At 41.8% G+C, this 20,645-nt stretch overlaps 1 protein-coding gene across 2 annotated transcripts in view; it reads right to left on the bottom strand.

The window, feature by feature from the left end:
* adgrl3.1 (adhesion G protein-coupled receptor L3.1) overlaps window positions 1–20,645 on the bottom strand; it is a 121,852-nt gene that overhangs the window by 27,305 nt on the left and 73,902 nt on the right. The window contains exons 8-12 of one of the 2 annotated variants that reach the window (XM_030055249.1): window positions 18,998–19,390; window positions 17,758–17,861; window positions 16,331–16,516; window positions 14,767–14,805; window positions 3,595–3,778 (exon numbers count right to left, since the gene is read on the bottom strand). In XM_030055249.1, the coding sequence (XP_029911109.1) occupies window positions 3,595–3,778; window positions 14,767–14,805; window positions 16,331–16,516; window positions 17,758–17,861; window positions 18,998–19,390 (906 nt within the window). The remainder of the gene's footprint in view (window positions 1–3,594; window positions 3,779–14,766; window positions 14,806–16,330; window positions 16,517–17,757; window positions 17,862–18,997; window positions 19,391–20,645) is intronic. The other variant, XM_030055239.1, reaches the window with a different exon arrangement.

Genomic DNA, 20,645 nt, shown 5'->3' with positions numbered 1-20,645 from the left:
CTTCTTCTAAACAAAGGAAATGGAAAAAAAGACAAAAAGAAAAAAAAAAAGCTGACATGCATCAAATTGAGGTAACTTAGATTTTTATTCTAAAAAAGGCAACTATGTCTCCAGGCAACTGGTCCAATGCAGCGAGGTAGATAAGCCGGCCTCTCTCTTGTATTGTGGGAATCTAATTTCACCATCCAGGTTCGTTAGCACATTCACGATTACGGGCGTGTAATGTATTAGATAAAGTTCCTAATTAAGGGCTAATTATACCTTTGGTGTATCGCTATCATGTGCTTCTGAGTGATTTGGTGATTTAGACACTGCTTTCATGGTGAAAACAATCCCCAATCAAATAAACAACACAAGGACATGCTCAGATGGAAATGAGAAGAGAAGAGGAGGTGGAGTGGGACAAGAAGGGAAAGGAAGGTGAGAAGTGTCAAAAAAAAAAGAAGATAGAGGGTCGAGAGACTTGTAGAGGAAAAGTGATGTGAAAGAGATGTGAAACAGACAGATATGATGAGAGGATAGGACTAGGGAATGAGAGGAAATAATGAGGGAAGACAGGCAGAAAGAAGGGTATGTTCTCTCTGTTGTACAATAGACACCCCACTTAAAGGTGACAGATACTATGGTATGTAAGAGAGGAAACGGAAGCAGAAAGAGGCAGGCAGACATAAACACGGGGTCTGATATGCAAATACTGGCAGAGGGAAAAAAGAAACATTGGATAAGTGTTCCTCACTTGCATCAGTGCCAAACTAAACATTCAAACTATGCACGAACACACACACACACACACACAGATACATACAGACTAACACACCCACCCACCCACATGCATGCACACGCACACATCCACACCCACACACAGCAGCAGGGTATCAAAACACGCTGAGTCTAATCTAATTAAAGCATCCTTGTCATGACAATCCTCCTCCTAAGAAACACACTTGTTTATTATCGTTATCACACGCGCACGCTGTTACCACTGTGTTATCCCTTCAAATCGCTGTTTAGATTCTATTAATAACACTATTTATTCATCTGCCTAATATTGCGGTGTGTAGTCACACACAGCCTAACACAATAGCACAACCTAGTTTCAATGGCTTATTTAAAACGCATGATTCAAATAATTTATTCCCTTCCCTCATGCCACAGAAAGACTTGAAAATGGGGCTTAAAGTGCAGGGAGGAGAGTGAGGGAATGGCAGGAGAGAGGAGAGAGAGACAGAGAGCGAGAGCAAGAGCGAGAGCGAGAGAGAGAGAGAGAGAGAGATATGAGAGGCGGTATCAGGCCGGTTATGAATAAAAGGGAGAGATAATCACGGTGGATCTGCCCACTGGATTAGCTGGGAGGGAAGATTAACAGCACAAAAAGAAGAGGAATGCAGAGACAAAATTTTCCACAAAAAGATGATTCCTGTTTTAAGTTCTTCTGAGATGTGGTAGCCTACATCTCCGTGCCTGTTTATGTAACCATATTTATGTGGTATGTTCAGGAAAAAAAAAAAAAAAAAAAAAAAAAAAAAAAAAAACATTGGAGGAGATGCAAGTCTAAAGTTATGTAAGGTAACAGTGTGTAGGATGGCAGTTGTGTGGATGGCTGTGCTGAAGTGTGAGTTAGGAGCTCAAGAGTATCGAGACAAAGGCCATTTTGTTTACCTGTCCATACATACACCTGTCTGTCTGTCGATGACATGAGAGATTAATACTTTAATGCTGTCTCTACTGTATGTCGTGTGACCGCTGAGTTGCTGTTTGCCCATTGCCATAGAGGTGAGCGGAAAAACATCAATTTATAATTTGTTTACCCCCTGCACACACACACACACAAGCCCCTTTCAGCCCGTCTTGTCTTTTCCTTGCCTTTCCTCTCCTCTCCTCCTTCCTTCCTCTACTGCTTTTCATCTCCGACTAAATAACATACCAGCCCAGTGAATCCTCATAAAAGGGAATGATGTGTAAGAAAGTTTGAAATATCAAATCAAAAAGGAGGGGGGAAGGGAGAAAGATAATCAACGGAGGAAATAAACAAGTGAAGCTCTGGGCTAACATGAAACGATGGCTCATAGGCATATCCTCATCTCCAGATAGGAAAGAAAAGCTTAAAAAGGCAAAGATTTTTGCTCTTCAGTGTTACTGCCGTATCCCATGCCCCAAAGATGAGGGGATCAGAGGAGAAGTTGAAGCAGAGAGGCTGGAACGAAGGGGAGAGGGGAGAAGAGGAAAGTGATATGCACAACGCCATAATAACTGGCTTTGTTCTGCTTTTCAATTCCGCCTACAAGTGGAGTGAAGGGAAAAAATAAATAAATAAATAAAATTATTGTCTCTGGCAAACAATTCATCCTTGTATTAGAAGCCTCAAGGCCAGGTTTTCCTGCATCTTGTTAAATGAGTATAGGTCTCTGTGGATCCGCCCCTTTAAAGCCTCTCAAACAATAACCCTGTCCCATTTCATCATGACCTCTCTCTGACAGCTTTACTGGCCTGCTCTGTTTGGTTTCATCTACATTCCTATGGCTCTCTGCACTGCAGTCAGGACAGTCAGACATATTTGCTGTTTTTGCTTTATTTCCGACTGTCTGATTCAGAGAAAGTATATGAAATGCACAACATATATCAGAGCTTCACCAACATTTTGATGTGTTGTATTTTTCGATCCTCTCAGGGGAAATCTTATGTTAATTCAAGATCTTTTCTGTCTCTTGCAATATATCAAGAGTCGATCGAAATGTATTTAAGCCTGGTGGCTGCAGTTCAGTTCGACCCTTTGTAAAATATTTACTGATTCAGACAAAGAGCATGTTATTTGGCTATTCGTGGGTTATCTTGCTGTTGTCTTGATGCACCTTGTTGCACATGGTTAGGTATGTTGCTGCTCAGTTTCCTGTACACAGATTAATCCTGCATATGCATATGTTTCACCACCCCCATCCCCCAAGCAATGAAATGATAGCATTATTCTGCCCCACTTCCATCCATGTCCATTCATGTCTATTCACATGTGCACTGTGAAACTTGCCAGTGATATGTTGTTTTTCTCTTTGGTGTTATAAGGCATTCATGTGAGGCAACTGGTTCAGAAACATACACAGCGCCTACTGTCAATACTGCCTCTTACTGATATATTACATCATTTTATTTTTTTAGATCTTATAGCCGCCATGCTGTCAGAGCTGTTTTATGTAGTTAAAACATCCAAGAAAAAAAACAACAACAACACACACACACATACAAACACACACACACACATACAAACACTCACACTGCCTACACTGAAAAACAAGACAAGATTTTCTGGAATTGTGCCCTTTGTTTTGGCCTGTTATAACTGGCCTTTATTTATCCGAGAAAAGTCAACTGAGTGCAAATGCTTTTTCCGGCAATGCCCTACTTCACATTAATACAATTCCACAAATTCACACCTGGGATCTGCCTAGTACAATCAAAGCCTTCTTCTGCTGACCGCTGAGCAGCTCCACTGGAGCAGCTGGAGGTTAAGTGCCTTGTTCAAGGGCACCTCAGCAGGCACCTTGACAAATGCGGGATCCAGCTGAGCTGAAGGGGTTAAAAGAGAACAACAAATACACTCACGGATGTTGTCAGTGGTCTCCTGCACAGTGTCGGTCTTCAGCAGGTTGTCAGCAAGCATGAAAGCCCCAGCCTCCACGGTGTCCAGGAGCAGAGTGGCCGAGTGAAGCTGCTCGCTGGTGGGCAGCTCTCTCCAGGCTGTCTGGGCCCGAGGCTGGAGCAGGTTATTCACAGTCTCCACCATTGCCTGGGGCAGCAGTAAAGATAAGGAGATTACTTTGGGAAAACTACTGCTAACATTTTTTTCATCACTTTCAGTCGATGGTGCTGATGTGAAAATTAATGCAAATGCTTTCATACTGCAGATAACATTGCTAACACTGGTGAAGACAGCAAGTCATTAATGTTGCCTTCACTAGTCACTGGTCACAGTCGGAGTACAATGGCATTTCATATGACATGGTATTAAAGCATGACAAAAAATGTTCACAAAAAAAGATTAAAGATGCAAATGTAGCATACTCATGCAGATATAACCAAATGAAAGCCATGTAAACAATTCTACCCAAAGAGGCATGTTTCTGTTGCCATAGAAGCCTGATTCAGTGTGTAACTGGATCCATAAGGACCTTATTTTTTCCTATGTTGTCTGTGCTAATGCTCTTTAAGGTGTACAAACAAACCGCAGCCATCTAACATTAAATAACATCCTTTCACATAAGGACCTCTCCTTTCTTTCACACTCTCGCCGGTGTTTTCCTCTTAATGTTAACTAGTGAAAAAAAGAGCTGACTGATAATTATCACAAATAAAGCTCCAAATCAAATTATGCTGCTGATGCTAATTAACATTACCTACAGCAGTGTAAAGACAAATGCAGCCCTTAAAGAGGCAGTTATGGCTTCCTATGGCTGACACACAGATTTGGCTAAATGGGCCCAAAATTATTATTTTTTTTAATGTCAAGCACGCGCTCACATTGTTGCACAACGCCATCTTTGACACTGGGGGGCGAAGTGTTGTCAGGTGCCACAGTCAAAGCAGAAGACGATGCTCAGTGAAGATGTCTGGAGTAAACAAGCACTATAACCTCCACTATAATACTCCATTTAGTAGAAGTATGCTTTCAGTAATGCAACACATGAGCTGGATGAACTAACCTTTTATTTTGAGTCATACCTGTTGAAAAACCCCTGAAAAAGACATTCCCTGAAAAATGAAGCTTTAGCAATAATTTTTTTTTATTTGTCATATAGGTAGTGCAGTAATTGTTACTGACTGATTGTGACTGATTTGTTTGATGCCCTTCTGCATTTGTTTGCTTTTAGCAAAAAAAAAAAAAAAAAGGTAACTTTTGTTACTATGCAACAGTCACTCTGGTAATTATTTCTGAGTTGAATAACAAATGACTTCTTGGATATTTACCTGAGGAAATGTAAGTAAACTGTTTGCTTGCCTACTTTTGTGCTCGGTATTTTTCACTGCATGTCTGATTGCATTATTATTGCTTTTGTTGACCCTTTGTGTGTGCGAGTCAAATTCCTCTTGGAACAAATAAAGATCTATTCTGTTGTATTCTATTGTTACATTGCACTGCAACATAAACAAGGTTGATCTGAATGCTCAGTACAAAAATAAATAATAACTAACTAATCAACCAACTAAATCTCAATAAGAAGAAGAAAAAGAAGAAGGAGAAGGAGAAAAAGAAGAAGCTACACATTATTATTCTGTGTCAATATCTTATTTCTAAATATGATCTTATAACATTGGTCACTTGTTAGCTGACACCAAAATATAATTCACATTAGTAACTGCTACCATTACTGTTATGTAACATTGTAACCAAACAAAATGAACACTAATCTGGGGATCTCTCAGCTTGTGGAAAATGAGCCAAATTAGCTCCCTGCCTGCTGTTCGGTAGCTCCCCACACATTCTCTGAACATCACAATTGTAAGGTAGTTGTGATACTGCGATACTTTTAACTAAATTAGAATATTGTATCATCTGTGGATTTTGTATGTTTATTTTTGCACAAAGACTGTTGCAAGCAGATCTATGACCAACTATTTTTGCTGACCTGGAAACACGCTTTGTCAGTTCATGTGGTATTTTGGTGCTTGCAAAAGGTGGGAAGGGTGGGGCAACGGAGGGTTTGTGTAAACAAGGAACACAAGGTGAGATGTGCTATTTTGGTAAAAAATTGAATAACTGTGATAAGGAAGTGCCCCAGTGGCTCTCTTTCTGGTGTGTGTGTACCACGTATCAAGGCTCAGAAGTCCTTACCACAGCAGCCTGGGTTTGAATCCAACCTGGGCCCTTTACTGCATGCCTCTCTCTCCCATGTCTCCCTTTCCTGTCTCCCTCTACTGTCGCTATTAAATAAAGCAAAAATGCCAACAAAATAATCTTTAAAAAAAAGTAATTCCGATAAGAGCTCCGAGGACTACGTCTAATGTCAATGCAATGTCAGATCTGCCATTCCTGCAGCCTTCCGGGGTGCTCTGGATGAGTGGCCGTTAGGAGAAGCATCACTCACAGGCCTTATTACACCATATATTATACCAAAATCTCAGCAGTAACAGATTCAACAATGTGTTGTCGAGGCCAAGCACCGTATAGCGGAGCCAACATTTGTCATGCAGAAAATGCATTTTAGATGCTTGGACAAGTCAGGAGGCACATTACAATACACTCTTTAGAAAGTCAGTTTGTTCTTCATGGCACGCTGTGTTTTCATATAGGCCTATTTATACTGTGCAGGATGCCAACATGACTTTGCAGACATCACAAACTGTAAGGCAGAAACAGATTCAACTGAATGTGGTGGTGGTGTAGCGGGCCAACTTGATGCACAACGCCTGGCAGACAAGGGACCAGTTGGCAGAGGAGCTGAACCCATGGACTGTATTTTCTTTACTGCAGGAGTTACATCCCTTACCTTTTTAAAATGGTAATAATTTTAGTAGGCTGCAAATTTCAGGGTAAATATACGTGATAATTAACAAGTAACATGTTTTAAATTTCTTTGCAATTACCCCCAAATTACATCAACATTTACCTCAAATTGGTTGAAAACCAAAACTTTTATTTTTACTGTGTCATCAAACTCATTTTAGATTAATATTTCAAATCCATTAGATCATAAAAATTAAACCAAGCTTTCCACTGGAATATCATGAAATCTTAAGATTGCCTTTACACGCACAACTTGAATGCAGCTACAGTTCTGTGCAGCTTATTTGTATTGAGTACAACAGAAAAACAATCAAACAAAAATCATAAATTCGGTTTGCAACAACATTTGGGATGTTGAGAATGCGTTTGACGGTAGTAAAAATAAAACTTTTGGTTTTCAGTAAATTTTGACATAAATGTTGATGTAATTGCGGGGTAATTTTAAAGAAAATTCAAATACTTTACCTAATTAAAAACCTACTTACCACGAAATTTAAAAAAAAAAAAAAAAAAAAAAAAAACATTACATGGGTTCCCTGGTGGCTCTGTTTGTTAGGGCTGAGTCCTGATTGCAGTTTGAATCCAACCTCAGGCCATTTGCTGCATGTCATCCCCTCTCTCTTCCTGCCTTTCCTGTCTCTCTCTACTGTGACTGTCAAATAAAGCAGAATTGCCAGAAAAAAAAGAAAAGAAAGAAATACACATCTACTTGATTTATTAATTTCTTTATCTAACATAGAGAAGATGATAGATGATAGGGGCTTGCTATAGGGCTGGGTATAACGATCAACTATACCCAGACCAATGTGTTTGGATGCACCGTCATTGACAGTGTGCTAGGATACAGCACTGAGCGCTGGTTGTTGCGATTTATTGAGTTTAAACAGAGCCATGAAGCTGAATTTTCAAAACAAAAACAAAAAAGAAAGAAAGAAAGAGGAAAAATGGAAGAAAGCTTCTGTATGCAATGCATTTTCCTAAAATCTAAGCACAACACCAATCAGTACCTAAACTGATGACACTTAGCAGAATAGCATGTGGCTGAAAATGTTAGCCAATCTGTAGGCCTTAAGCATGTTACCATTCACGTCTCACCATGCTCCTGAGGTTTGAGGGGGGGTTATTGTGTAGCTTTTAGCCTCATCTGGATCCACATGGAGATATAATCTTTAATGCAGCTGAGACCAAATCCTGTACTCAGCCAGCGGTGTAGCTGTTGTTACAGTTACTTGAAGGCTGCATGCTTCACCCCCATTCTGGAGGCTTTGGGAAGAATGTCAAGTTTTCCTTGAAATAATGGAACTTGACAATGATTGGATGCAGCAAATCGCCCATTTTTGGCCTTGGCTGCAGGCTCCTGTGATCCTCGTCAATTATTGAAGTTTCAGTCAAGGCCTGGGGAGTCCTGCAGCTGACAATGGTCTGCTTGGTCATATAATGCCAAAAACTTCCTCTAGAACTGTAATTCTGCATCTGTCTCTCTCTCTGTCCTCTCTGGATTCCTGATTGTCAGCTTTGAGTATCAAGGGGTCAACACACGACGTATAGGTCATTTTTTCTCTGATTCCACAAGGTGATATGAGGAGTTGGTTCCTGCTGAAGGCTCTTCAAACATGTCCTGTGTGCTGTGTTCTTGCTGTGGAGCTCAATGATGGCTTTGGCTATTAACAAATGAACATATTTCAGTATGCAGTTTATTTGAAATACTGTCTATCTTCCTGTGAAGTTCAATTGACAATGAAATTATTGGTGAGTCAATTTTGGCCAACACTCCCTCTTCAGACTTTTTTTTTTGTAACCACCATTAGCATAGCCATCTCCATTGATTGAGCCCAGTGAGGCCATTGATTCTTGTGGGTCTTTCTCTGGTGAGTATAATGCTTCATGGCTTGTTTGCAATGCATTTTGTACCAAAAAATCAACAAGTTGGTTCCTGAGAAAAAACTAAAACTTCAGAGGTCTGCTGTTTTCAAAACTCAATTAGTAATGTCAGGAAATATCTCAGAAAACCTAATTAAGCTTAATTAACTTAATTAAGCTCCTAACCTAGTCTCTTAACTGCACGCAAATCCTGTCCACTGACTAAAACGAAGACACAAAGTCAAATTTTCAGTCTAACATTAAAGTAAATGAATGTCCTCTTTTTGAACTAACCTCGATGACAGCTCATCCTAAAATATAATTTCATCCACACAAGAAAGAAGAAAAAAACATGCAAGCCAGGTCAAAAGACTGCAACATTTTCAAATTTATGGTCTCCTCTCCTAATGTTTCTTTTCAGCACATTCCTCATGAAGAGCAGTGACAGGAAATCCATCAGAGATGTTCTCAAAATCAAGCTAAGCTAATTAGCTGATTGCAATCACCAGTTGTCTACACCCCCAAAACCTGCTTCATTTTTTTTTAAAGCAACAGTCTTATCTTTTAGCTGGAAAACGTGTGCTTGAGGGTCTAAGAAGAAATAAGACTTTTATCAGATAATGTCTTCTGGGTCATCGGCGAGCCATGCATAACAATTTGGAGTCCAAAAATATTACTAAACTAAACGGAGAGGAGTTGGCTCACATAGATGAAATGTTCTCCATGAATACTTTTTTGCCTCCAGTTCACATTCTTTTCTCTTCTTTCTCATGAATTCAAGTCATCATTTTCAAACGTGAACACCCTGCGTGCAAATACACACCCCCACACACACATACACAAATCTTCAAAGTGTCAGAGAGAGATAAAGAAGGAGAGAAAAGAGAGAGCAGGGAGACAGAGAGAGAAGGAAGGAGAGAGCCATGGGAGAACGATAAAACAGTCCAGTGAGTCCACGGTGACAGGCGTCCGCTGGGAACAAGGGAGGCGGAAAAGCGAATACAGGTGCTATCAAATATACACATCTCACACTCCCGTTCGTCTCTTTTCCCCCCTTTTTCTCACTGTAAACCACCCTTTCACAAGCCCACTCCCATCTCTCACTTATATCTCTCAGTCTCTCTTTCTATCTGTCTTCCAGTGTCTCACTCTCTCTTTCTCAAAGAGGGTGGGAGGGAAAGTGGAAAAAGGAACACAGGTGCCAGCGTACACACACAGAGGGTCTCCACCGGGGAATTGCAAGGGCAGAGAGAGAGCGAGAGACATCACTTTATTGATGTTCCCACATCCACCATTTGACTTCCTCCCTCCCTTTTTCATTCAGGGTTAGGCCGAGGTGAGAGACCGGGAGGAAGGAAAGGGGAATGCAACAGCAATGGGAGAGAGTGATGGGAGGGGAGGCAGGGATTGAGAGATGGCGGGAGCAGGAGACTGTGGGCGTTGCCTCAGATGAGCAGGTGAGAAAGTGAGTGTGGATGGAGCACGCTACAAAACAAACTTCCGGTTGCCACTCCCTCGCAAATTAGAATTAATAATACCTGTTAATTTTGAGGGCACGATATCTGCATGTAACACGTTTTGATATATCATACAGGAAATGGGTGCTGAGCCAACAAGCTAATATGATAATATTATGTCCCCTTTTAGCACTAGCAGCTAATTAGCTGGGATGCATATCGGATGAGTTTGGGAGGGATGCATGTAAACAAAAACTAATTAATCCACTGCTTCGACACACACGGAATAATAGGGAGTAGATATGAGGCACACACATATATGCACACACATACACCCACAAACAGTCTCTCTCTCTCCCTCCACTAACACAGTCAGTGGAGGGAGAGAGAGAGACTACAAGCTGTAGGGCTGCAAACCCCCTTAACTCCTTTTAGGGATTCAAAGGCTTTCTCCATGGTCATAATGTGGGATTTGCTGCATGTGAACATCTGAGTGAGTGTGTGTATTTATGCGTTGGTGTGTGAAGTACGGCATATATGTTTTGGGATGCAATGATAAATGCAATATGTGCACTTGAACCTGGGATGTGAATTATATGGGGCAGAATGCATGAGCCCTGCTTTGCATTTAATGTTTGTGTGGATATATGTGCATTTCTGTGTGTATGTGTATGTTGGAGAGTGTGCACAAAGGGCTGGAAAAAGCATTGCAGTGGATCATTCTGCTCCACTTGGTCTACAGTAGCAGTCCAGGCAACAGAGAGACAGGGGAGCGGAGTGGATGCCATATACATGCTGCAGATATGACAGCCAGTGGCACTGCCTCCACTCTCTCATGCTGGTGTTGCTCCCAAATGCACACTTTAATATGTTCTTCAGATAACCTCCTTTTGTATTCTCATTAAACTTTTCATTGCTCTTTATTGAACTTTTGATTATCTTGAATTTTCAATTTCATGTATTTTTTTTTCATTGAAATTTAATTTGGTGGCACTGAGATTATATCTCTGGAGGAGAGAGATAGGTAAGAAAAGGGGGGTTGTGGTGAGGGCGGGGTTACAATTTTCCTCATGGTCCAGACATCTCCACTGTGTGTGTGTATGTGTATGTGTGTGTGTGTGTGTGTGTGTGTGTGTGTGTGTGAGTATAAGTATTGGTGCCGCTGGTGACATTTCTATCCGCACAAGTATGTGGACTCGAGGGCGAAAATGGAGACAGGTTTTTTAGGGGTCTTCAAAGAGGGGAGAGACTCTGCAGAGACAGATAAGGGTGTCGATTGTGCGTGTGCGCGTGTGTGTGTGTGTATGTGTGTGTGTGTGTGTGTGTGTGTGTGTGTGAGTGCATGTGTGCGCATTTGTGTGTGTGTGTGTGTCTATTTGTGACCATGTATTATAGGGTAGTCTCACATGCATGTGTGCGCACACACACACACACACATATACACAACCAGTAAATGGGGCAGAAGTGAAATGCTTTGAAGCGTTGGGGTAATCCAGCGTAAACAGCAGCAGCAAGGCAGACTAGAGCTGGGCTGCTCCACTACACCCAGCTACACCCGGGGGACCACAGGCACCCATACACACACAAGTACATATGCATGTATGCATACTCACATGCATACGCACATACACACACACAATAGGGCTACACAATATTGGAAAAAAACTGACATTGTGATATCTTTTTTTTCCGCGATACATATTGCAATATGAAAAAATATAAGAAATTTCACCAGATATGCAGTGTGTTATTCATGTACAGATATACAATTAACAGTAATAGTTTTCATCATTTGGGTACTTTAAAAGTATATCCTCTTCTAACAAAACAAAACCCCAATCCTACTCCTACCACACTTGGTTCAGCCCTCTGCCACCCCTCCAAAAATCAGCTTGGACTCCACCGCTTCTGATTTCACTTATGCAACTCTGACACCGATATATACAGGTGCAGAGAGAGGAGGTGGATAAGTATTTGGAAAGAACAAGATATGTTTCTTAATAAACTTAAGAAATGGACTTATAAGTCTAAATTGTGTTATGTACATTTAATCTACCATTTTTAACGATGGTGGAAGATGAACAGGCCGGCTGAGGATGGTAAAACACTAAAACACAAACAACAAACAGATGCAACTACATGCCGGAAAGATGTAAGCACAGATATGAGTACTGCAAGTTTTGTATGTGTTTGTAGCATTGTATGTGTTTGTTGCGGATGAGCCATGTGACAGTAACTTTTAAACTTTTAACCTGCTATGGGGCGAGGCACCGCTGATAACGAGAATACACACTCAAAAAATGCCTTGCATCACTGAACGCCTGTCTCCAGCATCCAGGTGACATTATCTGCAACTGTAGCTGTGTTTCATTCATGTTTACAAGCAGGTGACATGCCGGCTCTGCTTGCACAATGAAACACCAGTAACATCATTTCTGATCAGTTTATCAAACAACCAAGACAGGCAGTGTTCATTTTCAGGTTGTGGTCGGTGACAAGTAAGGCTTTAGTCACTTGATAAAGTATTAAAGAGGCATATGATATAGCACATAGAGAGCTGATCGCTGTGCACGCAGAGCCTGCATGTCATTGGCAACAAACTGTTGCATTGGGGCAACTTTTCTTGTAGAAAATGGAAAATTAGAACATTTTAAGTTTTCCTTTTGTATCAAGCAGCAAAAAAGTTGTAGCATGACGTGTTTGAGTAAATTTGTCTTACTTGGCATCCTGCATCTTGTAATGTGACTATTGGACATGCGCACACCGTGATGTCAATGCTGAAACAATATATTGTGCATCCCTAGAAGACACTCAGAGTAAAAGTGACTGAGGTAGGATGTAAGAATAAATAGAGAAAGGAAGAGAAAAGAGTAGAATAGAGGATGGAATTTTTCCGTTTCTTTCGCTCGCTTGGCTGAGCGCTGAGAAAGTGCATGTTTTGAAAATGTTTTCATCAGAGCAGCAGGCTTATCTGTCAGTTGTTGTTGGGGTATGTCTTCCCTGACAGGATGAGTTTGCGGCTAAATCAGGCTTTAAATTCACAGCATGCCATGTTCTGACCCGCCATCCATAAATAGAGGGCAAATTAGACATTGTCATTGAGCATCACTCTCTCCTCACTGCCCCCTTTATTGTTTTTCTCTTTCTCTCACATTCCATTGCTGTTATTTCTATTCTCCTTTCATTCCGAGCTTTCTTTCTTGTTCTCCCTCTCTCACTTTGTCTACCTTACAGGCTCTACCTCTCTCCATCATTCCACCCTACAGCATCAAAGTCTCTCCACACCACCAACTTCATCATGAATAAATTGCCAATTTAATATACATGAAACGAGTCCCCAGTTCCCCAAACGAAGTGAGAGAGGAGGAGAGATGAAGTGTAAAAGGAAGGGGAGGGGAGAGAGAGCAAGACGGAGAGCGAGAGAGAGAGAGAGAGAGAGAGAGAGAGAGAGGGGAGGGAGAGAGAGAGAGAGAGAGAGGGAATTCAATTATTTTTTGTCTCTATTAAGAACCCAAACCTCCTGCCCACTCTTCTCACTTGGCAATTAGTGCTGTAGATAATTAACGAGGAGAGGGCAGCACCACACCACATCCCTAATCACACACATTTCTATCTGGCAGAGTTAGGGACTGTTGATATAATTTTGTTTCACATCACTAAGGCTAATTATATAATCGATCACTCCCAGCCCCCTGCAGTAACCAAGGTGTGTGGTGGAATGTTTTGATATTAACCGGTAACTAACTGTCTGAAAACAGCAACGTTATGAATACAGCATTTATTGGATTTAGGAGGCGCATCAAGACTGTTTTGATGTGACGGCAGGAGATGATTGTTGACTACATGCATGCTTGTGTGTGGGCGTGCCTGTGTGTGTGTGTGTGTGTGTTTCTGTCAGCTTGCATATAGTCCTAAGCCATGTTCTGTGATGTGACATTGCTGAGTGGTGCTGACGTTAAGACTTTTCAGGGGAGGGAAGAAAAAAAGCCTGCATCAGGAGAAAAAGAGCTAGCCCATCAGAGAAGGGGGGGAGAGAGAGAAAGAGAGAGAGAGGGAGAAAGAGAAAGAGGGAGAGAGAGAGAGAGAGAGAGAGAGAGAGAGAGAGAAGGGGGAGTCTGCAGTATATTTACATGGATAAGGAAGGTGGGGCCTTTTGATGCTCTGAATTGTGATCTTAGCTGACCAGAAGCATGCCTGAATAATCTCAGAGCAATTTTCAGTTCACAGTGTGAGCCAACAGCATCAACATCAATCTAACATCATCAGCTAACAGAACGACGAGGGCAAAACAAAAGAACACTGCCCCACAAACACAAGCTAGCCATTATTTTTAAGGCACTGTGATCATATGCATGACACAATATCCATCATAGTCAATTCATGGCCGTCTAATCCTCTCAGATACAGCGGAGAGAGGACATTTCTTTGAGTAGAGATGGATAGCAACACATTTGGTTTCAGGCAGTACTGTTTACTATTCTGCAGAGAGCATTGCAAAATAGATGAGCTATTATTGATATTGATCATGGCCTCTTATCAGTAAGTTGATACTGAATGCAAAAAGCGAAACTGAGCAACAACAGGAACGAAAAAAAAAAAAAGAATGTCAGCAAACCCTTTGAGGAGACTGAAATGTTGATCCCAACCTTTGTGCAACATTACAAGTGGTTTGTGGGAGGCATCAGTGTAAAGATATGAGTGACACCGATGCCTCCAATGAACACCTCTCAGGATTAGAGTAGACCCGATAAATGAACTCTTTCCTCAAAGGGTTGGGATGCAAATCATAGAACACCTTTAGTAGCATAGAATTACAATTCTATGTAGAGCGCTGTAACGTGTTATCACACACAAACACAAATTTGCTGTGTAGCAGGCATGCTGTTCTGAGTGAGAAAAAAGCATGCAGGGTTATGGTGTGGCTTGCTAATCAACAATACCAGGAAGCAGAAATACCTGTGTGAAAAACCTGCAGGACCTTTCTCTCTTCTGAAGCTGCAAATTCGAATAATTTAGTTGTTAGCAGTGTAACACCTCTCAAACACACAAAGACACGTGCATACACATGGACACACACACACACACACATAAACGAAAAACGAAAAACAAAGGCAGGCACACCCACCTCATTAGCATCACATAATCCAACTTGGGTGAATGCAAGATGTTTGTTATTCTCTTCACTCCCCGTCCTCGCTTTCTCACACCCTGCCCCATAACTGTAGCCATCTTGCCACTGTTTCCTGCCTTTTATGTCCCTCTTTGCCTTGTCTTTTTTCATCATTTCCTCCCTTCATACACCCTTGCGTTTTCCCCTTTATCCATCCCATTCTCTGCATCCAATGTCAAGTGAATTGATGGCATTAATTACTATGCCACTCGTGCGTAATTGGTCATATTTGATTTCCTAACGAAAATTACCATAATAAGCAGGCATATTACTCAATTAGGTATATATAATTGGGTCATTACTGAAAGCGGGAAGAACATTTTTTTTTTCTTTTCTACGAAGGGCTTTCTTCAACAAATTCAACCTTTAGTAGGCCATTTGGTCAACAACAAAACATAGATTAATTGGCTGCACTAATAAATGCTAGACATTCACTTCACGTGTGTAACTGAATTCTAAAGAGAAAATGAGCTACACAGTGAGAGGGGAAAAAAAAAAAAGTCAGATAGAGAGAGGGACAGTAAAGCAAACCCAGTGACGCAAAAGCTAATGCTGAATAAAGCCAGTGACAGCACCAGAGGCGGCAGTAGCCTTCAGTCTCTACTACTAAATCCCACCTATCACTCATCCAGTTAGTGAAGCTAGCCAGCCAGTCAGCCATTCCAAAATGAGATAACTCACTGTCAGCACTTAAGTGAACAAAGTACACAACTGAATCCCTACCAAGTCCAGTATTGTAGTGAAACAGTAGCAGATACTTTACATGATCTGAATCAAGTTTACGTTAAAATGATCCTAAAATCATGAACACTTGTAAAACAGGTTGCAGGCCTGTTTTAATGAGCGTGGGTCCCAGAGTGAGAGGAGGAGTTTTATTCAATTAAATCCTGAGCTGAAAAGAGTAAGAGAACCAGGCCAAAGAAGCCAAACCTTGTCTAACCCACTGAGTCTAAAAGCTCCCACAAATCCACAACATTATTTAGCTCTTAGCACTTCATCAAACCCTGCACATAAAGACTTCCCTAACCCCTGTAGAACATAAGACAGAACACTAAACATCAAGAAGTTATTAATCTTGATAAAAAAAAAAAACTGGTGCTAACTTCCGATGAAAAATAATTCTCCTGTTTTTTCCCTTCTCGCTCCGTTATCCCTCTTTCTCAGCATCCTCTTTCTTTGCCTTGCACCCCACCACCCTTTCTCTTCCATCACCCAGTAACTAATGACCTGCAGTGTTGAGAATTTATACTACCAATTGCCAAAAATGGAAAAAAAAAATCATCATCAAATCCATTCTATCAAACATCGACTCCTCAGTTCTGACAGCTCTGACATCCCTGTCTGCAGTACCTTGGTCAGGCTGCGGGCCGCGCTGTCTTTGCCCCCAGGGGTGAGGTTCCTGAGCTGCACGTCCAGCAGTTCGACCAGCTGGGCCATGGCCCGCACCGTGGATGGCACATCGCCAGGACGCAGGAGCCCCTTGGTCTGCTCTGCCAGCTCCCTGGCCACAATTGCTGCCGTCTCACCCGAACGGAGCTGGGAGTAAAATAGGGAGGGATGGAAGGAATTTTATTTATTCATGTATTTTTTTTTTTTTTTTTTTTTTTTTTTTAAGAATTTATTTCCCCCGTTGGAATATACAAAATTCATATTTTATACATTCACAAACACATGAAAAAAGGAGCCAGGTACTTAAACACATCAACTCGAAACACCACAGTAACCAAACTTTAAAATTTCTACAGCAAGAGAGAGAGAGAGAAAAAAAAAAGGTTTAGGTTGAAGCCGCAGCTTATAACACCTTCCCTTTTAACACACACTATGTTTGACCTCGAAAGGTTAAAAAAAAAAAAAAGAAAGAAAAAACAAACTAAACCCAAAACAGTTAAAACAAAACAAGAAACTAAACAAGGACAAAAGAAAGTAAATCAACTGAGAGAAGAAGGGAAGGAGAAGGTGAAGGTGGGAATAGGAAAGAGATGTAGCAAGAGAAGGAAAAAGAGGGCGAGAAGTAGGAGAGATGGCAAAAGATAATTGGTGAGATGAACAATGTAGACGGAGGATGGGAGGGAATGGAACAGGTAAGATGATGCAACGGGCGTAAATATAGAAAAACAGAAAGAGTGAAGGGAGGAGAGACAATGATTAGATGGGAGAGCAAAAATAAGAGATGTATTTATTTTAAATAAGTCTATCTGAAGGGTTAAGAGAAGGTCGATATCAAGCTAACCTTTCAGCACATCTCATGAGTGTTATCATAATGACACTTCAGATTGCTTTAGACTAACGAATCCTTCTTTAGCACCTCTTTTGCAACGCCGATTTCACTGGGACTATTTCAGCTACGTTTTCTCTTATAAAGAAAAGCCTTTAAAGCTTCATAGCTCATCTGAGAGAGCACACACACACACACACACACACACACACAAATAAATAAATAAATAAATTTATACTGCAGGAAATCCTGATAACCAGAGTAGCAGGGGTGGGAAAGAGAAAAAGCTATGCACTCTGTGGAAGTCTATCAAATGAAGATAGCACAATGTGAAAAATAACCTTATTGTTAATTTGCATTTCCTTACACTACGTGCTATCTCTCAGATTACAACACATGAGCTAGGGGTCACAAGCAAAGTTGGTTACACGGCCGAAATCTTTCCCTGTGGTCAGTGTGTCTTCATGCGTGATAAATTGCTCCGAGACTATATCCATAATGGATATCCTTACAGTGGGGTTCACTGGAAGCCACTATGGCCGGCGGCAGCATTCACACTCACTTTCTGCATGATGTGGTTGACCCAGGGCGACGTGCAGTTGCTGAGGTCAGGGCCTTGGGGATCCCAGTAGCCCAAATGGGCCACGCACACGTATGTGGCCACGCCTGCAAGACAAGCAAAACAAACAGGCTGAGACAGCGCTGACATTCACCAGGAGACACGGAGACTCTTGAGGTGCCTGGGGTTCATCGAGCAGCACAGTGCATGCAGGGTGTGTCTGTGTCTGTTTGTGTATGGTGTGAGCGTGTGTGTGTGTGTGTGTGTGTGTGTGTGGATGCATGAAGATGGCGGCCTTGGGGGCATTGTGCATGAGCTTTTAATTGATATATCAGGGATGGAAATGTACTTAGTAACATCTGTGTGCTTATAATGCAATGCTTGACTTTGTGCAAGTTGCATATGTGTGTGAATTACCATGTGTACTGTTTCCATTAATATACAATATGTATACATTACTTATGTATATGTCTGTGAGTGTGTGGGTGTGTGTGTTGGTATTATGTATTTATTTAGACAAAGGGCAATTTTTTACATGTCTGGGGATGAACAGCACACTCACGCCCCAATTACTAAGGTCCAGGAGGCCAACAACACAGTTATTAATCTGCAGAAAGGAAATGTACATCTGAATCAAGGTCTCATTTATGTATACAGTGTGTGTTATGAGTGCAACTGTGCACGCTGGCCTCTGTGTGTGTGTGTGTGTGTGTGTGTGTGTTTATGTGTGTTTGAATAGCAATGGACTGCATGGGTGCATATGCGTGCCTGTTTATTCTTTTAATGAGTTGCTCTGGAGGCCTACTGCTTGCTGCTGTGTGCATGTCAGGCCAAATGAAATGACTGTCCCAGTGAATCACTGCATAAACAGTTGGGTCAGCATACCTTGCGAGATGGGTAGGGTTGTGTTTTTACAAAAGAATTTACATATAAGAAATGTAGCAGAAAATACATACATGTTGCAGTATGATAATGGAAAAAGTGGAAGTGGAGGAAGGAGTCTGATTTACATATCAAACAACATATTGAGGGGCGGGGGGAGGAGGGAATGGGCGTTGAAGACCAAGAAAAGAAACACAAATATATTAACAACCAGAGAGAGACTGAATCGAGTGCTTGCACGCACAAACACACACACACACAAACACACACACACACACACACACACACACACCAATCAACCATTTACTGGACTCTTCACATTTTGCAGGTGACCAGCTATCCCCCTATGCAGGCACCTTACCCAGTGTTCCTACAGGACAGGGCTGCTTGGCTGTCTGGCCTTGCTGGGTGCGTGGCCACGACACGTCAGCTGTCACCCTGGGACTGCAGAAATCCTGTGGTGGCAGGACAGGGGGCTGGGGGGCTGCTGGTGGGATCTGCGCTGGCCGGGAGCGTCCTCCAGCTTTCTGGTTGGTGTCAGGGATCTGGTTGGTATCAGAGGATGAGCCACCGGCAGGGACCAGGATGGGCTGACGGACCGTGGTTGTGCGGTAACGCTGGCCTGGGGAGGTGGTGAGGAGCGGCCGTGGGGTGGTGTAGTAGGGAGGGGAACGAGTCGTGGTGGTGCGACTGGTGGATGAAGAGGACGAACCTCCTCCTCCTCGGTTTGGTGGCACAATGGGAGGGCGGTAGTCTGAATAGGAGAGAGAGAAAAGAGGGTTAAAATTAAGAACAATAGTGCCTGTTTTTTTTTTTTTTTTACCTATCGGCCTATAACGGGTTACTTGCCTCCTTGCTGGTGGGTCCCCACATGAATGTTTTGATAATTCCAGGATCCCAGGATGAAAAAGCGCAACAATGGAATTAAAGGGACTATGATCAAGCCACCATCTGTGTCAGCTGCAATTGACCTGACGCTCTACGAGCATAAATTGTATAGTGAAGGTGGTTACACAGACACAAGCAAATTTGTAGGCGTTCATTTACATAGCACTAAATAGCCTTGACTGCGAGTAGCTCATGTTTCTGATGACTTCCCAATGTCAGTGTTTCCATCTGTTGTCTATGTCATCCTATGCCAGATCTTTGCTTTGGTCTTTCAGTCAAACTCCCATGCTCAAAGCTCCCAAGTTCAAAACACAGTTTTGAAAACACAACATGAAACTGTATACTAAGGGGAAGAGCATGTAGTGACAAAAGTCATGTGTGAATGTGATATCCCCGCCCCTGCCTACACCGAGCTGGCTGTCTGTCCTGTGAATGTAGCACAAAGTTATTAGTCTGTGGGATTAGAGCACAGTAATGGCTCTCGCTCCTTAACCTGGTAGAAAAAAAAAACATTCTCTCAGTGGCATGTATGATTCATAGCAACGCGACATCACAAGGGGCAGGAAGGCCATTTAAATGCATATGGCACACTCTTCTATTGTCAATATTTCATTGTAAAAAGGCTCAATTATTCACACTGACCCTGTTTAGGCGACAGAAATAAAGAATGAATGAATGAAATGATGGTGAGTAGGAGGAGGAGAGTATGTGAAGACTTATAGCGTCCCTTTATGGACGAACACGACTATTTCTGTCAGCTAACCTGGCATTGGTGTATGTGGTGCAAATGAATATTGCAGCGACTGAACCCTGGTTGGAAGGAAATAATCTTTTGTTCAGTTTCCTTCACTTTTTATGTATTTTCTTTAATCCCGTCTCTAATCATGTGCCTCTATTTATGGCTTTGGAGTTCATAAGTGTAATGTAGAGGTGTAGAAATTTAATAAAGGACACTGCAAATCAATTAGAATGTCAATAGCTTTATCAGAAATCTGGGCTCATTTCATAAATCCATGTCCTTATTTAGATTCTCTCTCACTCGCTTGCTTCTCCATGTTTTTACACTCACTAATTCACGTTAACACATCTATGCCTATGGATGTTTTAACATCTGTGTTAAC

This window comes from Myripristis murdjan, chromosome 1 (genome assembly GCF_902150065.1).
Source record: "Myripristis murdjan chromosome 1, fMyrMur1.1, whole genome shotgun sequence".
Classification (NCBI taxonomy): domain Eukaryota; kingdom Metazoa; phylum Chordata; class Actinopteri; order Holocentriformes; family Holocentridae; genus Myripristis; species Myripristis murdjan.
Note: the sequence above shows the minus strand (reverse complement) of the source record. Positions and strands in the feature narration are given on the sequence as shown.